General features: G+C 34.5%; 1 protein-coding gene across 1 annotated transcript in view; it reads left to right on the top strand.

Annotated features, from left to right (window-relative positions):
* The window catches only part of ZDHHC17 (zinc finger DHHC-type palmitoyltransferase 17), a 94,056-nt gene extending 75,641 nt beyond the window's left edge, over window positions 1-18,415 (top strand). The window contains exons 11-17 of the mRNA XM_057742412.1: window positions 5,043-5,165; window positions 6,410-6,472; window positions 9,192-9,285; window positions 10,175-10,258; window positions 11,480-11,637; window positions 12,391-12,485; window positions 15,538-18,415. Coding sequence (XP_057598395.1) covers window positions 5,043-5,165; window positions 6,410-6,472; window positions 9,192-9,285; window positions 10,175-10,258; window positions 11,480-11,637; window positions 12,391-12,485; window positions 15,538-15,676 — 756 coding nt within the window. The 3' untranslated portion in view covers window positions 15,677-18,415. The remainder of the gene's footprint in view (window positions 1-5,042; window positions 5,166-6,409; window positions 6,473-9,191; window positions 9,286-10,174; window positions 10,259-11,479; window positions 11,638-12,390; window positions 12,486-15,537) is intronic.
* The last annotated feature ends 3,257 nt before the right edge of the window (window positions 18,416-21,672 follow it).

The following is a 21,672-nucleotide window of genomic DNA, read 5'->3' as shown; positions in this document are numbered from 1 at the left end:
TAAACCATTTGTTATTATAAATAAATTCTTGCTCTTTTTTTTTTTTACTGTTCATTAAATAAGTATTACCCCATATACACGTTATATTTGTTTGATGCTTTTTTGGTTTATAGTTCTTTCAGATACATTGTTTTACTTGGTTCTCAGCACAGTTCTTTGAGATTTAAAAAAATCACACAAATCATCATGCAGGTTTCTAACTGATGGAAAAATTGAGGTTCAGAGAAGTTGTATGTCTTGCTCAGAGTTACATAGCTAGGTTATCATCGAGACTCTGATGTTGAACCCAGCTCTTTGACCTGATATGGTATATCTTCAAATGCTCTATGTTCTACTCTGAACATAATCTTTAAGTTCCTAAACCTTCTTGGAAAGCAGTTTAACAACCTGTAGAAAGAGCTTTAAAAATACCCTTTGATCTCTTAGTTATTTGTAAGTAAATAATAAGAGGTAAGATCAAAGATTTATTTACAAGGATGTTTATCATAGTACCATTTACAATATAATAGGGAAAAAATGGAAATAACCTGAATGTCCAGTCTGAATAGGAGGATAGATTTATCAGTTATGCAACATATGGTACAGGATAAAAGAGCCATTAAAATGCTTTTCTAAGACTTAGTGATGTGGACTTATACTTAGCTTATAACAAGTGAAAAAATACTAAATTGTATTTACAGAGAGATTCTAATTTTAAGATGTGCAAATGATAAGAGCTGGAAGTGAGTACATGTAATTTTAGCTGTGATTATTTCTGGGTGTGAGATTTGTGAGTGATTTTCTTGTGATTTTTATTATTTAAAAATTTTGTTCATTGACCATACTTCTTTTATAATAATCAACAACTCTGAAATTCACTGTCAAAAACAATATAGTCTACTGTTTATTGAGTTGGCAACAGTTTTGAAATAGGTTATTAGGAATTTTATATCTAAAAATAAATTATTTTTCAGTCAGGTCTTAAGCTTCTTAAACCAAAGGTGTGTGTGAAAAACTTCTGGAACCTGGGGTCATTACATATGTAAGAATGAAACGGAGTGCAAAATTGTCATTTTCTCCATTCTTTCCTATGCATTTTTCTCTTGAGCACTTTTTCCTATAGTTTACTCTTAGGACTTCCTCAGTTTTATATGTAGCTCTCCTAGTTTCCGTCTCATGTTTTCGAAGCTTTTTAATCCCTATCTTCAGGTATCCAGTCATTACCTTCTATTAATTCCAATGATACTGCTATAAATATTCTTGTGTATCTTTTTTTGTGCACGTGTGCAGGTTTCTCTGAAGTCCTTAAAGATACTCCGACAAAAGTTGTTAGTTCAGGTGTATTTGACTACTGTATATAATGAATGATGTGACGGGGGAGGTCAGTATCTTCCTTTCTGCTCATTAGAGAACTCATTGCTCCAGCACATCCTTTCCTCACTCAGTTACAGTATCTACCTCAGTATTTATCAAGTTTCCTGTACTCTTTTCAGTTTATTGATCTGTTTGCCTGTACCAGTGCTGTATTGTCATATTGCTGTAGCTTTATTCTTAATTCATGCTATCTGGTAGGCCAAGTTTCCCGGCTTTTTTGTTTCTCAGGAATATCTTACCTCTTTTTGGCCCTTCACACTTCTACTTAAAAAGCCTAATGCAATTTTGATTGAAATTCTATTTAAGTTTGAGAAAAATGACTTCTTTAGATCTTTGCTACATTACAGAATATCCTAGAGTGGGTGGCTTAAACCACAAAAATTAATTTTCTCACAGTTCTGGATCAGGATGCCAACATGGTTTTGTTCAGGTGCAGGCTCTCTTCCCAACTTACAGACAGTCACCTGCCATGTGAGGACCAAGGACCAACTGTGTCCCCACATGGCAGGAAGAGAGTGAGAGAGATCTCTCTCCTTTCCTCTTCTTTTACAGCCACAGTCCTGTTGGGTTAAGGCCCCATCCTTATGACCTCATTTAACTTAATTATCTCCTAAAGAGGCTATCTCCAGGTACAGTCACATTATAAGTTAGGGCTTCAGTATATGAATTTGGAAAAGGGGAGATGTGATTCAGTCCATAGCAGAAGGCAAGGGTGATATTGAAAAGAATTCTGACTTTGTCTTTTCATCTGCATTTCCCATACTACTAATAAAGATGAAAGTGGGATTAAGAACTACCCCAGGCAGCCTGTCTCACCAGAATCTTCTTTCTTTGACCTCCAGTTTGAACTTTATGGTATGGTATGGCTTGTCCTCTTTCCGAAGTTGTTGCTGGTATTTTGCGAGTCAGTTGATTGGTTTGATTTACTGTTGTTGGTTCATTTGGGGGGGTGTTATAAGTTAGAGCTGCATTTTACAGCAGGCATCAAAATGACATCCAAGTAGATGAAAGAGTTAAATGGAAAAAAAGACTCCATAAACATTTAAATGAAAACGTTGATGACAAATACTTGTTTTATTTCTAATTGGAGGAATGTTTAAGCATAAAAATGTAAATACAAATTAAGACAATAAAATAGTGCTTCCCTTGCCTCTGAATTGGCAACTTTTTTCCTTTGCTCAATGCTAATGCAAACGTAGTAATCAACAAATATGCATTGCTAGTGGGGTTATAAATTGGTGTATCTTTCTGGAAATAATCTGATGGTATAAAAATACATATCAAGCTTTAAAAATGTTCATACCCAAAGATATTGTTCCCATACTATTTCATGACCCAGGATATTCTGCAGAGCACTTTGGAGATGCAGAATAGCATAGGTTGTAAGAGCCTAGGTTTTAATACCAGCTCCACCTTTAATCCATTCTTGAATCTTAGACTGCTTGGTTAACCACTGCCTCAGTTTTGTCATGGGGATATCAGCAGGCTTTATCGTAGGGTTTTTAAACGTGCAGCCTAAATGGCATGTAGTCAGTGATAAATATTATTTTATTAATGTTAATAAGTACACAGTGATCTCAGTTATGATTACAAGTGCAGGATATCAGAAATAAAAGGAGTTATCTCTAGGTTGCGGAGTTATTGTTTTGGTTTCTATGCTTTTTAGTGTTTTCTAATTTTCATCAGGATAAAGGGTTTACAAAAAACAACCATACCAAAAAATTATTTCTGTTAAATGCTTAAAATTAACTGCTCTGATCTATTGCTAAAGCTAAATTTAAACTACCATTTGAAAATATCTAATCTCTTTACCTTTAAAAAAACAAGCAAAGAAATTCTTTAAGTTCATCTGATATTTAATTCCTGAATATCCCTTTCAAATCTGTAGTCATTTACTGAGCTGCTAATTAGCTCCTTGGAAATTTAATCCAGCCTGTAAGAACCTGACCTATGTATTTATATGTTAGCACTTTTTGAAACTGTTACAATAAGTAAAGATACTGCCCTGGAAAATGCCACAGTTCAGCATTTGTTGCACATATATTTATCCAGCTTTAAGCGATTTTTGGCTGTTGGAAGAGCTGAAGATTTGACTTTCTGTTTATTCTCTCCTGGCTGTACTCATGGGCTTTGTGGAATAAGGATGGTGAAAGTTGGGAGTGAATAGGGGACTGGAGAAAGAGAAATCACTTTCATATATGGCAGGTGATATTAACTACTTTTTCTTCTTCCTTTTTGTCCTCCAGTATGTTAAGTGGTTGTTTTAGTGTTTGGGTATTTACCAAACAAATGTAAGATTGTTTCATTCATGAAGCTTTTCTTTCTTACCAGTGCTTCATGAGAAATGTAAAGAGTGTGTATACATGATACTGTCCAAAAATCTTACAGAATTTTTGTATGATACATGTACTACATAAAATATATGTATTTTTTAAACAGGAGAAAAAAATATATGTATATATATATTTTTTAAACAGGAGAAAAGCATACACTTTTCTTTTTTCTTTTCTTTTTTTTTGGCTGTACCCTGTGGCTTGTGGGATCTTAGTTCCTTGACCAGGGATTGAACCCAGGTCCTCCGTAGTGAGAGTGCAGAGTCTTAACCACTGGATCACCAGGGCATTTTCCAGCATACACGTTTTATTAAATCTTTTTTTTTTACATGTACATGAAGGCCCTAATAAATAATGAAGACCTGAAGAAGTGACCAGAGTAGGAATCTTTATGCCTTTTAGACAAAGAAATGATACATTTGTGAAGAAATGACAAGACAAAGGGTTTGGGCTAGGGGCAGTCAGCTGTGGGGATGTGACTAGGAGCTGTGTGGGGAGATTAGTGGAAGAGAAGGGTTAGTGCAGTCAGTGTATGAACACACATATACCTCTGTCTGTCAGTGTCCATCCCCGGCTTTGGTGATGAGGCTTTTCGTTTCTTCCCTGGTACAGGGAGGGCACTGTTCTCATGGGAATTTTTGCAGACAGCTTTTGTACCTACGTAAAATCTTGAAAATGGTATGTTTTGTGTCCCAAAAATGTGTTGCTCTAGCAACATTGCTTTATTTTTCCCAGTGTTGTTGAAAATAGTCTTTGATTCTTCACTTATAAGTGCCTAGAACATTTCTTATACTTTCATTAGGTAGAAAAATGTAAACATAGAAGCTATTTCTGTTATTAAGCAAGGTTCTTAATACCTTTTCTAACATTAAGGTCAGCTTGAATGTGGGCAAAATGGCAATGGAGAGAATGTAAAAACAATCTTTTAAATGGGTATGATATCTAAGTGTTTGGTAGATTTTAATGCATGTAGATGAAGTATTGATAATACATTACTGTTTACTTTGAACATGAGAAGTCCCTTCATTTTTGTCAAAGGAAATAATGATCATTTAAAAACAATGTATTCACTGACTTCTAAAAAGTGTCAGATAAGCCTGCCCTGCATGATTTAAAGTTTATAAACAATTCACATTTTTAGTTTTTACATTTACTTATGAGCACAATGGGAAATTTATTTTGATGTAATAGACTGGCATGTATAGATGTAATCTATTTTGATATAATAAATAAACCATCTTGTATTTTTTGTAGGGTTTTTTGGTGTGTGTGTGATAAAATTTTACAGATTATAAGTTTACCTATAATAATAAATAGTTTTCATTGCTTCTTTAGATTCCTTAACTTTAGGCACATCTCAACTTTTTATTTATCCATCTTCCATTCCTTGCGAATAGTATTGCACTTTTCTACAATTTTGGAAAATCTTGGAAATCAGATCCAGGGATTATTAAAGCTACAGAAGAACAAAAAAAAAAGGTAGCAAGATACAATCTAACTAGTCATGTATGTTTTATTGCCAGATTATCAGTATTTTTAGCAGATATTATCGTAGAAAGAAGGAAGCTGGAAATTTCAAACCAAACCAAGATTATGTATCATTAGTGCTCACCTTTGGTGCTCTTGTGATGCCTGTCCTTGCACCTCCATGACATTTTAAAATTTCATGTTTCTCTCCTTTATAAGTATTATGATTGTTTCGAGGAACAAATGCAATATTTTAAACATCTCTGTAAACCTTCAGCAAATAAATATGCATTCAGTAAATGTTTGTTAAATGACTATGTACTTGTAAATTAGAAGGCCAATAAACTGGTTGATAGTGTAGATATATTGTTCTAATAAGTGAAGTATTTGTATATATGATCCAGGGCACCCCTCATCTATAGCTCAGATACTTAAGAAACTGAATTTATAATCCAAAGATGTCACATTATGTAGAGAATTGGACTAGAGGCAGTTAGATTATTTTAAAAGCTGTTTAATCCAGTCTCTGAAAACAAAACAAATCCTGATGAAGTATTCCTGTCCACAGTTGATTAAAACACTAGTAGGTTCTTATGGTCTAATCTTCCCCTTTCTAGGCTGCATAAAGAATGCTATGCTTATGTTTTTGTATTCTTTAGACATTACTGGTAATTGATTTGCCATGTTTTCTTAGTCATAATCCAGCTCTGAAGATTCAGCTCTTTATTGAATTTAGGTTTACATTTATCTCTTAATCATCAAAACATATACAGACTAGTTCTTAGGGTGAATAATTTAGTTGTATTCTCAGAGAAATATTTCCATAACTAAGTTTAGGGTTGCTTTTTTATATATCCAAGAAATAAAATTCTTATATTCATATAATGAAATAGAAGTAAGTGAAGAGATTTTATTATTTTCAGCTGAAAACATTGGTTAATTAAAAATGAACATTATGTTTGCTGATACTCGTATATTTTTTTTTATTGAAGTATTGTTGATTTTCAGTGTTGTGTTAGTTTCAGGTGTATAGTACAGTGATTGCATTATATACACACATACATATATATTTTTCTTTTTCATATTCTTTTTCCCTTATAGGTTATTACAAAATACTGAGTATAGTTCCCTGTGCTATGCAGTACATCCTTGTTGGTTATCTATTTTATATTTAGTAGTGTATATTGATACTCATATTGATGGCACAATAGTTGGTGTTCTGTTTTGAGTAAAACACTTTTTTTTTTAATTCACAGACAATAGTTGAACTTGCAGAGACAGGAAGTCTGGACCTCAGTATATTCTGCAGTACCTGTTTGGTAGTATTTTTTTCTTTGTTCTTCCCTCTCTCCTCTTTGTCTAGCAGGGACATAGCATAGGAAGTTTGGGAAACCAGGACAGTTTCTCTCACTGAGCACTTTTCATGAGCCCCCCTCTGCCCCATCCCCCCAGACGCCTTTTAGATCATGATACAAGAGGAAAGATGGTGAAAGATGTCTCCTTCCCTGTGTGCTTATTCCCCTGACGGTAGACCTTAACTGCACTTCTGATTCAGTGGTGCCATTCATTTGTATTCATTCTTATTCTCTTTGAAAATGTAATTCAACAAATAAAAAACTAAGTGATAAAGTATTGAAAATCAAAAGTTTACTATGATTCCCCAATATACTGTTATCCTAATTACATTTTAAGAATATTTATTCTTATATTTAAAGCTCACAGTGAGAGATTAGATAGCTATTAAACTGGTTCAGTTAGAGCAGTTTTACATCTGTATTAGAGTGTTTATGCAACTTAGAGCACTATTTTATTATTGATATTAAAAGTTGTCATATTCAACCAGGTCTAGGTAAAGCTATATATGAAATTTGTAAAATATATAAAATAGCATTTACTTATGGCATCTGGTATAGTGATACGGACATTGTTTTATTACTAGAGACATCTGATTTCTATAGAATAATACTGTTTTGTGTTTTAATGGTTTTCTGCTTAATTTTTATAATTCTTGTGGAAAATGTATGGACTGCCACAGTGGTTAAACCATGTTTCGCTACATGGAAATGGAAATATCTCCAAATCATGCTTGAAACTAAATGCTCTTTTATACCTTTAAGTTATACACTACAACTGAACTAATATCTTAACATTTGAATGATAATAAAATACTTGACTAGTTTAGGATTCTGGAATGAGTGTTTGAAACTAAGCTCTAATTCTGCAGATTCTTTTAAGTTGTTTCACTTAACATTCTTTGACCAAACAGTTATGATTTTGGATGTTCAAAATATATACTGCTTTACTCTTGATAACAACCTCAGGGTACTGACTGGATTCTTTTGTATTTTCAAGCATGCTTTAAAAAGGCTTTTGTTTCTCTACTTTACAATGGGTAATTTACAGAATTGTGTTCTTAACAATTAGAACATTTTTATATTCTACTATTCTGTGAAAATATTATTCTGTTCTACAAAGTCAAGTATACATTGCTGATGTCTTTGCCATGTGGCAAACAGATTCTTTACATAGAGTTGCTCAGTATGGTTTTGTTATTAAGTAAATATCTGATGGTAAGAATAAGATTTTTTGTCATCATATAAACATTTTATTATATATTATGTTATTGTAAGTTCTGTAATTCTGGATAGATAATTTGATATCGTAAAATAAAGAGCACGTCCTATTATAAAATGATTCAAATTGACAGAAGTATTTGTTATTATATGGGTATCCTGCACTCTGAAAAATACACAAGACACATGTAAGATCAGGATCTCCTAAAACTGAATTGCCCTGTAAGTAAACTGAGGCAACTGTTGTGTTCCAGGAGCCTTGTGTCAGTGTTTGCGCAGAATTCATTGACAGCTGTTGCCCAAAGGGGAGACTTAGATGAGAGTTGGAAGTAAGAGTAAAGTTTGTTTGATATATCCTATTTCTTTCTGCTAATAGATTTAGTCTCATATCTGTGGTGAAGAATAATTTAGCCTTTTCTTGGGTCCACAGATTATTTTAGTGCACGTAAGAACCACACAGTGTACCTATGCCTTTTTCTTAGTACCTCAGAACAGCGTATAACTTAGGCAAGCTATTGGGGAAATGTCAGTGCTTTTATTGAAACACCAACAAAGGATGTTTTAAAATTTGTTTCTAGCAAGGGTTAATAACTTTAGCTCTTGTCATGCATCCAGCATTGGGACTAGCAGCTCTTTGAAGATCACTAATGAGTTCTTGTATTCACTTGGTTGCTTTAGAATAATGTGGAGAGAAACATTTCACAACACTTGAAACAGTTAGGCATCATAAACATGAGTTCTTTATTGCCTGTCAAGACCTGAATAATGTATTTTATATTTTTGAAAACTAATAGAGCAAACAGGGGTTGCCTAAACTTCTTAAATAAGCATGTTGTACTTTCTTAGATAAGGTCATGCAGTTCAGCAGGGAAAGTGCTGTACCTTAATCTGAGATCTCAGATTTCTTTCACTGAAAGAAAGATGTATACACTTACTCGGGTTTTTTTTGCTAGATTTGTTAACTTTGAGAAGACGTTTTGTTAGATTTGAATTTTAAAAGCTTCTTTTATTCACCTCTAACTTGACCTTCCTTTTACTAAGAAACAACTTATTTTTATTAAGCAGCAATCAGTATTATGGCCATTAATTGCAATAAATTTTCATTAAGAAGACTGAAGAGTGATATTTGAGGAATTTGAGGGTTGTAAATTAAATATAGTACCATTCATTGCAATAGCAAATTGGTCTTTGATTCTTAATTATTTTGTAAATTGATGGTTCTGCCCCATCGTAGGAATTTATATTTTAGAGTAGCCTTATGCTTTTCATCTTTGTTGTTGCAGTTGAAATTTTATTAAACAAGAGTGATTTTTGTTTGGTTCTATTCCTTTGGAAACCTTGGTATAATCCTTTTCAAAAAATATAGGGTTTTTTTCTCATAATTGTATTTTGAGAAAATGAAATGTTCAGCTTTCCTCTCTTAGGTATAGTGCTTTTCATAATCTTTTAACATACCTATTAACAGATACGGAAACCAGTGAGGTCCAAACATTGTGGTGTGTGCAACCGCTGTATAGCAAAATTCGACCATCATTGCCCATGGGTGGGTAACTGTGTAGGTAAGTTTTATTAGTAATTTCTAAATATATTGTTCATTTAAATTACTCTTGGTAACTAACAAAGTACCATATTAAGGTAGCTGTAGAAAGTCATTCTTGCCCCATACAATACCCTTCGTTCCACCAATTATTTTCTTATTGACAGAACATCAACTCAGTTGTGAGAGAGGGAAAAAGACATCGTAAAATCAGTGTCTAGAAAAGATTGGTATAATTTGTCTATCAGTTCTCTCTGGTGCCTACTCTTTCCTGTTTTCTCCAGTGAATAACAATGAAATCAATAAGGAGACAGATTGTGTTGTTTTTTAGTGAAACTAAAGAAAGTGAGGAAATAAAAAATATGTAAAGTTTGTTAAATACAGAGGCAGAGAAGAATGACAGATAAGAGCCCTACATACCTCAGTGTTCAAGATTGGTATAGTCTGAGAAAATGAACTGAGAGATTCTGAGTGGTCTGAGAGATGGCCTTGGAGATTTCATGAGGGGACATGAAGGAAACATTACAAAGATTGTATGACTCTGTTGGGGAGAAGCTTTTAAAAAGTTGGATTATAAAGTTTATAAAAGTAAAGATAAAACAGAGTTATTTAAACCTCAAAGCAAACAGTAGAATTAAAGCTCAAAATTGTGATTTATTTGGTTCATTAAGACTTTTTCAACTTCAGAATGAATATCATGCAGTCACTACATCTTTGTAAATATAAGCATTCTTTTAAGACTTTTGTTAAAACATTTTCTTGAAGAACATTTTATAAAACAAATAACGCATGTGATTTTTGTCCAAGGTATATCTCACTTTTCATGGCATTTCCCCACCCCTGCCTTGCCCCAGGTGTATTTCCAGTTGTTTTTCTTAGCTGAAAAAAATTGCTTCTGTTTTGTTCTTTAGGTGCGGGCAACCATAGATATTTTATGGGCTACCTATTCTTCTTGCTTTTTATGATCTGCTGGATGATTTATGGTTGTATTTCTTGTGAGTACAATTAGTTGTTTTTTTATCTCCTTGAAACAAGTGTGTTTGCATACGCATGCTTTACCATATTAATAAAAAGTACAGTAATGACAAACACCTTTTAACTGAAAATTATGGTTTGGGCATGTCACAGCAATGAAGCATAAAGGAAAAGTAGATACAGAACTATCAGACGTGTTCCACATAGAGTATAGGCTGCAGAATTCTCAGTTCATTAGCTTTTAATAGACTTCGAAAAGCTTCTGGGTAAAATAGACCAATATTTTTCACATCACGTGCTTGCTTTACACTAGTAGTTTATAGATTTTGTGATTATGCTAGTTGCTCTTTTTGGGAAAATATAGTTGAAGTTAAGTTTGCACAGAACTTGAAACATTTTGGAGAGTAAGGTGGTAATAATTATTGCCTATTAGAGAATATTTAAAAGGTTAAGAGTAAATTGTCATTCATTGATCATATAGGTATAGTATTTTAGAAGAAATGATGGGGTTTTATTGCAATGAGAACATAATTTGGAAAGAATTTAAATGAAAATATTAGTTACTGTCCTTCAGGGTTTGGTGGTACTTAGCATAAAGATATATTACCTACTGACTTAAAAATAAGTCTTGGATGATTTCCTAGTCCTCCTACTCCCACAGATATTAAGAATAATCTCTGTTATTGCCCTAATGAAAAAGGAGGCTACTTCCTGAAGCAGAGATTAACAGAGAGGCAGTTTTGGTCAGAGATATTTACCTAATTTCTGGCAGCCCAGCACACCTGAGAGAGAGCATAGTCCTGCTAATAACATGAGTTCTTCAGGGCAGCAGCTCTCAAAGAGTAGATTTTGTTTTGAAATAAGCCCCCCTCACCAGGGTGATGTTGTGTTATACGCCTCCCCTCCAAAGAAGTCTCACATATAGATCATCTTATATTTGTATAAAGGAAATGTTTTTTAAATAGTGTTGTGCAATATGGATCAAATAAAAACTGTATATGGTTATAGTACAGGTTTGTTTATTTGTTTTTAAGATTACCTGCTTCTTTTTCTGTTTCTGTTTTTGATATGTTTTTTCACTAATGTATAAGGGAATTATTTAAGAGTATAAAAATATTTGCATTGAAAGTCATCAGTTAGATTCTTGGATCATGTTTTCTAACTGGTGCCTGCCACAGATGTCCACACGCGGTACTTAAATGATTAGTGAGTAAATTTGAATACTTCTGCTCCAATTTTAGACTGGGGACTCCACTGTGAGACCAGTTACACCAAGGATGGATTTTGGACATATATTACTCAAATTGCCACGTGTTCACCTTGGATGTTTTGGATGTTTCTGAACAGTGTTTTTCATTTCATGTGGGTGGCTGTATTACTCATGTGTCAGATGTACCAGGTATGTGCAAGTGCAGTATTTGCTCTTTAGTGTGCTGAGAACTATGAAGAATTCACTCCTTGCTTAAAAGATAACAGTGTATTTTCTTTATAACCACTCCTACTTTTCAATAATTTAAATTTTTTCAAGAGTTAAAATTTTCAATTTGCTATTCTTCTTCCCTCTTTCTCTCCACCTCTTTCTTGTTTTTTTTTTTGTTTGTTTGTTTTGTGTCCTCTTTCTTTTTATATTATGAACTTTTGACTTAAAGTACTACTCTCAACAAAACTTTTTATTCCTCTCTTTACTGATTTACATACATCCAATTGGATATGTGTGAGCTTAGACTAATGGTGCCATTACTTGTGTGTGTGTTGTAATAGTAATATTTTGTTACCTACAGATATCAGTATGTATTCAAGATACCTACAAATATCAGTATGTATTTTGTTACCTACAAATATCAGTATGTTTTTAATTAGGATTATTTAATAAAGCTCCTTCTGAAAGGGGCTGATGGAGAGGGTGTAGGTACAGAATATCCGCCTTTCCACACACACAACGCCAGGTAACCTGGTTTTAAATATTTTCCCTGTTTAACTGGCTGCGTATCACAGAGTCAAATGATGTCATGTAAATGAGCTTGATGATCTCCTGATGGAAAGCCAAAAACAGGTTTCTTCATCATTTTTCTCTCCATCCTGACCTCTTAAGAATTAATTTGTTTTAAATTAAATATTCAGAGTTAATGGTTTGCATTCTTTTGCCTCTTAGATATCATGTTTAGGTATTACTACAAATGAAAGAATGAATGCCAGAAGGTACAAGCACTTTAAAGTCACAACAACATCTATTGAAAGCCCATTCAAGTACGTACATATCTACAAATTTAATATTTTCTCTTGGCATGTGAAGTTCCTTACTAACTAAACTCAGCAGATATCTAGTGAGTACATCAAAGAGAAGTATTTTCTTTAAGAATGGCAATAAGATATGAAACGGGATATTTCTTTTACTTAGCAGTGTGTAAAATAGTTAATAAAACATACCAAATACCAGGATTTCCACCAGATGAAGCATTGGTTAGTTCACCATAACTTCAGTATTCATCACTTTAACTGTAGATAAATTTGTGATATTCGTTGTTTTCCTCAATTATGCAATTCAAACTTTATTGACCTACTGACATTTAGTATTTGTTCTTTAACCTTTCCATCAATTTGTAAGTTTTCATTCAAAATTGAATGTATCCAGAAAATTGAAATAAGATTTTAAGAAATACAGTTGATTGAAGGATTCATTATTTAGGGAAATTTCCAGATGGTAGGGCAGCTACTTTTTGGTGCAAATTACTTATTTTATTTGCCCTGTGAATGACACAAAAATTTCCACACACCTAGTTTTATTTTCTTTTTTTTTATTGGAGTATAATTGACATATAACATTATATTAGTTTCAGGTATACAGCATAATGGTTTGGTATTTGTATACATTGCAAAATGATTACCACTAAAATCTAGTTAACATCTGTCACCATACACAGTTGCAAAATATTTTTTTTCTTGTCATGAGAACTTTAAATATCTACTCTCTTAGCTGTTTTCAAATATGTAATACAGTGTTAACTATAGTCACCATGCTGTACATTACACCACCAGGACTTACTTATTTTAAAACTGGAAGTTTGTATGTTTTGAACCCCCTTGATCCATTTCGCCCACCCCCATCCCCAGATTCTGGCCTCCACCAGTCTGTTCTCTGTATCTGTGAGCTCGGGTTTGTTTAGATTCCACGTAAGGGAGATTATGTGGTATTTCTTTCTTTGTCTGACTTATTTCACTTACCATGCCCTCATGGTCCATCCATGTTATGGCAAATGGCTAGATTCCCTTCTTCTTTATAGTGGCTGAAATTTATTTAAGTGTGTGTATGTGTGTGTATTGCATTTTCTCAGTGTATTCATCCATCAGTGGACACTTAGGTTGTTTCCATATCTTGGCTGTTGTAAATAATGCTGCAGTGAACATGGGGGTGCAAATATCTTTTCAAGTTAGTGTTTTCATTTTCTTTGGATAAATACCCAGAAGTGGAATTGCTGGATCATATAGTAGTTCTATTTTTAATTTTTTGAGGAATCCTCATACTGTTTTCCACAGTGGCTGCACCAATTTCCATTCCCATCAGCAGTGCACAAGAGTTCCCTTTTCTACACACCCCCACCAACACTTGCTTTTCTTGTCTCTTTTTTTTAATGTATTAATTTATTTATTGGCTGCGTTGGGTCTTCGTTGCTGCACATGGGCTTTCTCTAGTTGCAGCGAGTGGGGGCTACTCTTTTTGTGGTGTGTGGGCTCCTCATTGCCGTGGCTTCTCTTGTTGCGGAGCACGGGCTCTAGGCACGTGGTCTTCAGTAGTTGCAGCACATGGGCTCAATAGCTGTGGCTCAGGGGCTCTAAAGCGCAGGCTCAATAGTTGTGGCTCACGGGCTTAGTTGCTACGCGGCATGTGGGGTGTTCCTGGAGAAGGGATGGAACCTGTGTCCCCTGCATTGGCAGGCGGATTCTTAACCACTGTGCCACCTAGGAAGTACTTTGTCTTTTTGATAATAGCCATTCAAACAGATATGAGGTGATATCTCATTGCAGTTTTGATTTGCATTTCCCTAAAAATTAGTGATGTTGAGCATTTTCTCGTCTGTTGGCCATCTGGATGGCTTCCTTAGAAAAATGTCTGTTCAGATCATCTGCCTATTTTTATTGGATTGTTTGCTTTTTTGCTATCAAGTTGTGTGAGTTGTTTATAAATTTTGGGTAGTAACCCCTTATCAGATGTGTAATTTGCAAATATTTTCTCCCATTCAGTAGGTTGTCTTTTCATTTTGTTGATGGTTTCCTTTGCTGCTCAGAACCTTTTTAGTTTAATGTAGTCTCATTTATTTTTTTTTGCTTTTGTTGCCATTGTTTTTGGTGTCAGATTCGAAAATTTATCCCCAAGACTGATGTCAAGGAGCTTTTACTACCTGTGTTTTCTGGTTTCAGTTCTTACATTCAAGTCTAATCCATTTCAACTTATTTTTTGTGTGGCGTAAGATAGTGGTCCAGTTTAATTCTTTTGCATGTGGCTCCAGTTTTCCCAACCCCATTTATTGAAGTGATTGTCCTATTCTTTTACATATATATATATTAATTTCCATTCAGTTTGAAGTTAAGAAACAGTAGTTTCCTAATAATATGAAGTATTTAAAACTTTGAGCTTTACTCAAGCTACTTGTCTACTACCTTCAAGCTTTTGTGGTGCTATTAATTGTTGCATGCTTGTGGAAGTCATGTAAACCTTTAAATAAAAGCAAAAATAATAGAGTCAGTTGAGTAGTTTTGGGAATTCTCCCATAGGCACAATAAATTATATAAGGTGTAAAACTGACTGCTTTTCCAGAGGTATTCTTGAAGTCCTAAAATTCCAGGAACTTTCTATGACATTTCTTTTTTTTAAATTGTTACTCTTAGGTACACTGTCAAGTTTATGCTATTGATATTGTTTTGTCTTTTTTACTTTCTCAATTTTGCATATAGTTTGTCTCCTTGCCAAAGAGCCACCAGTCAAGGAAGGGTTTTATCAAAAATTGCATATTACACAGGAATGAAAGAAATGCAGATTTGAATAACTTTAAAATATAATTGTGTAACCCATTGTATTAGCAAGAGAGAAAAATCAGTGTTGTCAGAGCTGTGAAGAAACATGAATACGTACATATTTTGTAGAGTTATAAGCAGGTTCTTTCTGGCAGGGAACGTGAGCTTTTAAGTTTAGAAAAAAATATATTTAACAGTAAAATTTTATTAAACTCATATTAAATTATTGTACTAATAGAGTTTTTCTTTTTCTTATTCTTTTTTTTTTTTTTGGTGGGGGTGTGCTTAGCCATGGATGTGTAAGGAATATTATAGACTTCTTTGAATTTCGATGCTGTGGCCTCTTTCGTCCTGTTATCGTGGACTGGACCAGGCAGTATACAATAGAATATGACCAAATATCAGGATCTGGGTACCAGCTCGTGTAGCAGCATCTTTATCCTATGAAGCATATTGCTGAGTGGTGCCTGAAAATTGTGTCTGTCCGTGTCTCTCTCACACTCGAATCCACATCCTTTGAACAAATAGCATGCTATATGTAGGGCTAAGAGTGAATTTTACAGTCTTTTTTTTTGACACTTTTATTAACAAAAGTAAACATGGACAGAACACACTGCCACTTCTGGGAAGAATAAAGATCTTAAAAAGAATTTTAATGGTTCTTAATGTGGGAATTCACAGCATACTCAACTTTTTGGTTTTGTTCTCATAACATTTTTCATGAAGAAAGAGTGAACTTATTCTGTTGACAGACGTGGTATACCGATCAGAAATGTTTGATTCTAGCTAAAACTAAATTTATGGTATACAGCTAAATTTTATGATGCAATCTACAGCTAAATTTTATGATGCAATCTACTATTAGTATTGCATTTAATTCCAAAAACATTGTCTTAAATTGATTCAGACTAATATTATGTACGTGTTAGAATGTACATGTAAATACTGTGATGAAAATCATGTGGTTTTATTAGGGATCTACTGTAAGGTGTCTTCAAAGGCACAAGAAAATAATGTTCACCAAAAAATGTGCTAACAATATTTTATTGCTATCAGCTGTTGCAGTGCTGATATATTTCTAGTTCAGTGAAATAATTTGTAGTAACCTTGCTCTAAGGTTTTATGGTCTGATAAAGCACTTGCATGAGTATAGTAAGTCATATTATTTTGTTCAACTTAAAAGCCCTACTAAGTGCATGATACACCTCATAGAATGTATACTAGCACACACTTTACTATCCAGTAAAGCATAAATTAGAATTTAATTTAATGTGCAAATAGTCCAATTTTTAAGAGTTGAGCTATTTTCAAGAAAAGGCAGAACAAATGAGTTAATGCAAAATTCTCAGTAATAGAGATAAATGGATATACTGCAAAATAAATTGTAGACAAAATAATGGAGTCTAGCTAAAGATGGAGCATGATCTCTGTACACGGAGCACATGTGAATACCAGAAAAGCTAATGGTATATTCTGGATTTTAAAAAGTGACCTATCAGAAAGAATTTTATCCCTAAGATTGTTTCAGTTTTCCCAGTATTGAATGTTTTGAAATTTGTTAATGCTGTCTAAAACAGTTTCAGAAAGATTTTCTAATTGTTAAACGTGATGCACTGAGTTTTTGTTGCAGCATTTCCATACTTTCATGGTGAACTGTTCGTCACTGCTTCCGTAAACACTGTTTACAAAGTGAAACTTGGTTTAGTCCTCTTAAGTGCTGTAGCAAACTGTGGTTCGAGCAACCTGTGGGAAACCTGTGAGAGGGAATGAGCTGGGGGAGGGTGGGGAAAGGGTGGTCAGACGAATGACAGATCCTAGACCAGTGTAAAGATTGTGTATCTGTATATAAATAATTTATCAAATAGTTTTCTCTCTGTGTCTCTGTGTTAGTGTATTTAAAGCTGCTCATTTCATTTTATCCAGCCAAAAACAAAAGGGAGATAACTAATGAGCTTCTGGTGATGTTCAATATTGCTGTTAATAGGCATTATACCCTGCAAGTTCACTGCATGTCTGATGCTTGGTAAAATTAGTATTCTCTGTAAAATGCAGATTACAGGTATTAAAGCAATCTAGTGGTATACCCGCCCCTTGCCTTAGTAAGAGGAGCAGTGAAAATGTATATAGTTGATGTTCAGTATTTCCAAGTACCATTTTTATATAGTAGTTTCTTTGACCATAAGTCATACATCAAAAAAATTACTCTTAGTGTACTTGAGTGTTTTAATATTAGAAAATTGGCATACGTACTTTATTTTTGAAAAGGGAAAAGATGGGTGTGGGGTGGCAATAGCATTGTGCCATTTTGTCATAGAATGTACAAAATTGGTTAACTTTACAAATGTCTCTGCTAGTTTTGACTACTAATTGGGGGAAATTTTAGATAATTTTTAAATTCAAAGTTATTTATAAAAGGCTAGAATTTGTTTTAATTTTTTGTATTTTGAGCCACTTCACATGAAGACTCAGTTGCAATTTTTATCGAATACATTTTTTATTAACAGTCAGATACAGTGGTGGTTTTCTCAGAGTTTGGATGAGAGTGTTGGTACCATGTTCTTTCTTTATGGTACAATATTCTTTTCAGTGCAAAAGAGATGTCTTTCAGTTAAATAGAAAAAAAAAACTAGTGTATACATGGAAAATATTAGCAATGTTAATGCTCTAGTACTAACCATCTCATAGTACCAGTAAAATTTATAACTCAGAAATGGTCAGATGGTCAGGAGCCAACTATGCAGCAGTGTACCGTCTAATTATTTTGTAGGTCTTGTGTGCGGAACCAGTTTAACCCCATTCTCAAGTTGTGTATGAAGGTGACCCTTTGGGGAATAGTTCGTATCAGCTTAATTGGATACTTTTAGCAAATAGGAACTTATTTCTCAGCTCTAAACATGAATTACTTCTTTGGAATTTTTTCCTTATTTTTGTTGTTCCCAGGAATTTATTTGAACTATTAATAGGCATAAAACAGCATCATTATTATACTTAAGCTATGAATATTTTTATTTTATATTTTCTTTATTTATAACTGTGCCAAGTATTATTTTGCTACTTAACGTGTTACTCTGTGGAAAGAAAAACCTGTAAAGTGTTTAACAAATTAGCTCTCCTTACCTAAATTAAATCTGTCAAAATTTTGTAAAATATTAATCAGAATAAATATTGACTCTTAAGTGTGTGCTTGTTTTTTTTGCTCAATTCACTTCAAGAAATTGATGAAGCGCTGGTAGTGGTATCTGTAATATGAAAAGATTATATGTTTATATCTGAGTCAACTAGGAATCAAGTGACAAGGTTAGAAACTGGCAAAAGTAGGTGGTAGTGGTAGTATTCTTTAAAAAAAAGCCTCTACTTCTGTGTATGTATGTGTTTGTAATTAATTTTTTTTAAATAAGAGAATATATTTTTCTTTAAGAATCTCGGATTCCATAGAGTTAACTAGGATCCTCAGGGACTGTATGAAGCTCCAAGATTTAAACGTAAGTATGTCTAAAGACTCTGTAGTAAGATAGTGGAAGAGGAAACCTACCAAACATTGATTTCAGTTACTTGAAAAACTCTACATGACAAAGAAAACTTTATTTGGGAATTTAAAAAGCAAAAATTATGGAGGAACCCTTTTCTGTTGTTCACATGATTGTTTATATGGTTTAATTGAGAACCCAGTGGTATTAAACAAATATTTTCAGATTGGACTAATATTCATTTCATAATTATTTTACTACATTGAAAGTAATGCCTCCAGAGCTGTGTAGAACTCAAGCAGCAATATTTTGAACAAGTATAAACAGAAAGGAAACCCTCCTGTGAGCCCTCCCTTCCATTCCAGTTAGGTACTCTTCTCCTCTTTATCATCTTCTTGTCTGGATTCCCCAGTCCTTCCTAGCTTGGTAGATAGTACCTATGATGTAGATGTCTGGTTCTGAACGTTTATAGAGATAATTGGAGGCAAGTGATCCATACCAGGACAAGAAATCTTAGCTTCAGGTCAGAAAGTAAACCTTCAGTTTCATAAATTTCTTGGTTTAAGCATTTTCTATTAAATATCTTTATGTGACTTTAAAATTAGAAAAATCTGTAATTCCAAGTGGAAAATTCAGAATGTCCCTTGATCTAGGTCAGTTAAGTCACAAACTCAAGGAAACCAGATTTGTCTCTTAGAAAACTCTTTTTGCCTTTGAATTGGATTGCTCGGATTGGATTGACCTGCTCAAATTTTACCAGAATATCTGTCATCAGGTATTTACTTGGATTGGAAAAGGCTGTTTAACAGACAGCAGTATTTCTAGTACTAGGTAAGAAAGAGGGATTGTTTACATCCAAAGCATTAGAAAGCCTCGTTGCTGCTGCTGCTGTTTCTTGGATCTGTAGGTTTACAGTTTTCATCAAATCTGGAAAATTTTCAGTCATTATTTCTTCAAATATTTTTCTTCCCCTCTTTCAGCAAACTCCAGTTACACATATATATTAGGCCACTTGAGATTGTCCTACAGCTCAATGATAATTCATTTTTTAAAATTCTCTCTTTCCCCAGTGTTTATCTTGGGTAGTTTATATCTTTAAGTTCACTTAAATTTTTTTCTGCACTGTCTAGTCTGTCATTAGTACTATTCAGTTTATTTTTTATCTGCCACATTATAGTTTTTCACCTACAATGTTTTATTTGAACCATTTTTACATCTTCTGTATCGCTACTTAACTCTTCAAAAATAGAGTACAGTTATAATTAACTTCTAATATTCTTACTTGCTAATTTTCATGTATACATCAGGTCTGGGTTGGTTTTGATAGATTTTTCTTCATCGTTATGGATTGTACTTTCCTGCTTCTTTGCATGCCTGATAATTTTTTCTTTTTTGGCACACGGGCTTAGTTGCTCCGCGGCAAGTGGGATCTTCCTGGAGCTGGGATCAAACCCATGACCTCTGCATTGGCAGGCGGATTCTTAACCACTGCGCCACCTAGGAAGCCCTGCCTGATAATTTTTGATTAGGTGTCAGACACTATGAATTGAGTGCTGGCTCTTTTTTATTCCTGTAAAAATTCCAGAGCTTTGTTCTGGGGTGCAGTTATTTGGAAACTTTGATCTTTTCAGGTTTTACTGTTAAGCAAGATTTGTTAGGCAGGACCAGAGCAGTGTTCAGTTTAGGGTTAATTATTCCCCCATTACTGAGGCAAGACCTGTGTACTCCATGCAAAGCTCCATGAATCACACTTCCCAATCTCACTGGGGAGAATAGCGACTGTTCCCAGCCCCATGTGTGCACCAGACACTGCTCTCGCTAAATCTTTCCGATAGTTTTTCCCGTAATCTTGGGTAGTTGCATCACTCGTAGGGTGGGGGTTGGGCAGTGCTCTGTGAAATTTCTGGGGTTCTTCCTCTGGTGCAGCTCTCTCCAGTCCCTCCAACTCTAGCTGCCTTGGTTTCTCTGGACCCTCAGCTGTTTCCTCAACTTAGAGTGCCTTCCAGCTCCCTCGCGTTCTCCCTCCTTGCACTGTAGCCTGGAAACTCTCAAGAGTAAGCTTGCTAATCCCGAGACTGACCTCATTTTCCCCATAACTGTCCTCTGTTGCCTATTGTCGATTGTTCTCAAAACCGTATTTTTTTTTTCTTTTGAATTTATTTTTGGCTGTGTTGGGTCTTTGTTGCTATGTGCGCACTTTCTCTAGTTGGAGAGAGCAGGGACTACTCTTTGTGGCACAGGCTTCTCAGTTGGTGACTTCTTGTTGTGGAGCTCAGGCTCTAGGCACACAGGCTTCAGTAGTTGTGGCATGTGGGCTCAGTAGTTGCAGCTCGTGGGCTCTGTTGCTCTGAGACATGTGGGATCTTCCCAGACCAGGGCTCGAACCCGGATTCTTAACCACTGCACCACCAGGGAAGTCCCTCTAAACTGTATTTTATCATGTAATTTGTGTTTTTGATTGTTTCAAGTGAGAGGGTAAATCTGACTCCTGTCATTTCAACTCGACTGTGAGTGGAAGTCTGAGTTAATACATTTTTAAAAAGTTTTTGTTTAATTTCTAATATGGAAAGTAATGATAGATGCAACTGTCATAAACAAAAGCTCTTTGGGGGTCCTCAGTAACTGAAGAATGTAAAGAGGTCCTGAGATCAAGAAGTTGGAGAACCAATGATCCAGACCATCATTTCCCAGTGCTCCTTGAGATATTATGGTTCCATGGACAACTAATTCAGTGCAGGGCTTTCTTCAAGTTAAAACAGACTTCACAACCACAAGATCTCAAGGCCTTCAGTATGCTAGTGTGCACTGTGAACCTATAGGAACACAGACAGACAGACAGCTGTAACGCTCCCTGCATTTAATTGATCATGAAGACATCTTAGAACTAGAGATGCCAGCAGTCAGTCCTCCCTAAATACACCAAACCACCACAAGGGCTGGAAACATCCCAAGTGGAT

This window comes from Hippopotamus amphibius, chromosome 7, assembly GCF_030028045.1.
Source record: "Hippopotamus amphibius kiboko isolate mHipAmp2 chromosome 7, mHipAmp2.hap2, whole genome shotgun sequence".
Classification (NCBI taxonomy): domain Eukaryota; kingdom Metazoa; phylum Chordata; class Mammalia; order Artiodactyla; family Hippopotamidae; genus Hippopotamus; species Hippopotamus amphibius.
The sequence above is the reverse complement of the archived record's forward strand: the minus strand, read 5'-3'. Positions and strand labels throughout refer to the sequence as shown.